This window comes from Anastrepha ludens, chromosome 6, assembly GCF_028408465.1.
Source record: "Anastrepha ludens isolate Willacy chromosome 6, idAnaLude1.1, whole genome shotgun sequence".
NCBI classification, from domain to species: domain Eukaryota; kingdom Metazoa; phylum Arthropoda; class Insecta; order Diptera; family Tephritidae; genus Anastrepha; species Anastrepha ludens.
In genome coordinates, this window is record NC_071502.1 from 117,373,077 (window position 1) to 117,375,942 (window position 2,866).

The following is a 2,866-nucleotide window of genomic DNA, read 5'->3' on the forward strand; positions in this document are numbered from 1 at the left end:
GGCCCTTAAAATTTAACCACCCTTTATTTACTATAACTTTTTTTCAATTTCAATAATTTCAGGTGAATCAGCATTAAATCAATTAAAAACTTCATGATTGATAAAAAGTTGTGTCTCTTCCTACCAGATAAAAATTTTAAACTACAGATTGCATTTGGACGAACTTCACAACTTCGATAACGCAACTCAAGACCTCAACATTTTCGATTGAAAATACTGAAAAAATATAATAGGGTTGGGGTACAATTTTCCCAAAATCACTTTCCCAAAAAAATTGTTTCCCAAATTTTTTTTTCCCAAAAAATAATTTTCCCAATGCCATTTTTCCCAAAATAAAAATTTCCCAATAAATTTTCCCATAAAATATTTTTTCCCAAATTTTTTTTTCCCAAAAAATAATTTTCCCAATGCCATTTTTCCCAAACTAAAAATTTCCCAATAAATTTTCCCATAAAATATTTTTCCCAAAATATCGTTCGTCTGTAAAATATCGCATATACATTTGCAATGAATGGGCGAGTACATTTTTTATTATTTGAAACAAGATTTCAGTTTATTTATGAATTTGTATGTATACAATCACATGCGAATATAGTATCCTAGAGTTTTCAAGTATGTGACAATATCATTGTTATCAACATATTCGTGATATTTCGAAACAATGTTAAATATTCTCTGTTCATGTTTCAACCTCTTGGAATATTTATTTTTCTTAACTTGCTGTCCTGATTGCAATTGTCGCATCATTATTTCTGTGTCCGATTGCTCTTTCTGCAACTCGGAAAGAAAAATGTAGAAGCTGGGGTGATCTTTCCCTATAACAACTTGAAGCCTGTTGTGCCATCCTTCGGATATATTATTCGTTCTCGCAGTTTGTTGAATGACTGCATCATATTGACACCACAAATCTGGAGCATAGCGAGGATGCACCTGTTTACGTCGGCCTTTTGCAGGTTTTCCTCGGACGTACGTAGCGTCAAAGTATTTTGAAATTGGTCGCATTTCCTCCGGTATTTCATTTTTTAAGGTTTCGAATTCTCGGGCGATGTTTTGATGTGGGACGAAAGCAAGGGCACATATCATATGAGTGGCTACTTTGACCGATCGATCTTCAGGATCGCAATACATTTTCTGAAGTCCTTCACTTTGGATATGGCGGTACATGTTTTGACAGAGGTGGAAAAAACAGCAGCGTGCCTTGTCTTCGCCCATTACGATTTTTACAGCATTGATGATAGCCAACTCAAAATCTGTCATCACTTTAATCGGAAGAGAAATATCGATACCTAGACGTTCTGCCTCTTGCAAACCAACCGAGAATACTTTTTCGTATACTTTCTGCTCTTTGTTTTCTAATAATGCGTAGACAAAAGGTAAACCAATAGTTTGTGGTTTTCCTCTTGAATCCGGTTGTGTAACTGCTCCGAGAATTGCGAAAACTTGGAAAAATATACTTGGCGCAGTTTTAAATGTTCCGTCGGCAAACCACAATATGCTCCTGAATAATTGCCTTAAATTTTCAGGCGTCGCGAACACGAGTATTCTCCCAAATTCTGAGTCTTCGTCAGTTTCATAGGAGTCGTAAATTAGAAATTTATCTCCATTCAATGAATTTTGATAAAAGCCTGGAATATCCTGCAATTCTCTCAGCGTTCGCGGGTTCGAGGGAAAATCTTTTAATCTTTCACGACTAAGACTTTTTCGGGAATTAATTCTGTTTGGCATTTCCGCTAATACCGCTAAAAGAGAGAGTTATCATATTTTGTAATTATGAATCGAATGCAATTTCGTTTTTTTGTTTTTACCTGGTGAAACGTTTCGCAATTCAGTTCGTAATATTTGAGCTGGAGGAGCTTCATGATTTTCTGTAGCTTTACGTTTGATCCTATTCATGACTCTTAACGCTTCGACTTCTTCGGGGTTTGGTGCATGAAGGATGTGTTTCGATTCATCAAGTCCCTTCAGAACTCTGATATTGTGTGGTCCTCCGTATGTTGTCACTCTAGCATTACACTCAGGTTTTCTTCGGCAATTCCAATACGCAGTTTCTCCTATTCTACCTGAGTGTTTGTAGTACAAATATCCGTTAATGTGCAAAAGAAATGATTTTTTGCATTCAATTAATTCCGCCATAATTAGAAATTTTGACTTTAGGCAGCAAATTTTAGCTCATGAAATTTTGACACGAAAAGAATGACGTGAAAAAACTTGTTTATATGAGTGAAGTTGGATACATTCGTTACCTTGTCTTTTTATCCGAATTGAAAAATGTATATTGAAAAACTTTTTCGAATCTTTTTCGATTACTTAAGTATAAGATTTTTGATTATTATATACACTCATATTGTCGGAATCGTCGAAAAATGTCAAATAGTAGAATAATAAAAATTAATTTCAGTAGTATTTGTTCGGGAAAGCTATCTATTGGAAAAAAGTTATTTTGGGAAAACATGCATTCGGGAAAAAACAATAAAGCGGGAAAAAATATTTTTGGGAAAAAAAATATTGGGAAAATTATTTTTTGGGAAAAAAAAATTTGGGATAAAATTTTTTTGGGAAAGTGATTTTGGGAAAAATGACCCCCCACGATATAATAGCTATAATTTTTCAAAAATCATAAAAAACAATTTCCCAACAATTTTTTTGGAATTTTTTTTTTATTTTTTTTTATTTTTAAAAGACCCGAAAATATTTCACTTAAAAATTCTTTGCTAACACCAAAAACACAAAAACAAAAAACAAAAAAATAATAAAATCCTTAAAATTTATCGAAAATATTTCTCTTTCGAAAATCCTATTTGAAAATTTGCAACACTGAATAAATCTTAAAACTATAATTTTCTCTTTCCAAAAAAAAATTTGTTTA

General features: G+C 32.8%; 1 protein-coding gene across 1 annotated transcript; it reads right to left on the minus strand.

Moving 5' to 3' along the window:
- Window positions 1–579: 579 nt before the first annotated feature.
- On the minus strand, window positions 580–2,504 carry LOC128867263 (uncharacterized). Its single transcript, XM_054108372.1, has 2 exons — window positions 1,806–2,504; window positions 580–1,739 (listed from the first exon to the last, which is right to left on the minus strand). The coding sequence occupies exons 1-2, from the start codon at window positions 2,131–2,133 to the stop codon at window positions 580–582; spliced, it is 1,488 nt and encodes a 495-aa protein (XP_053964347.1). The 5' UTR covers window positions 2,134–2,504.
- Window positions 2,505–2,866: the final 362 nt, after the last annotated feature.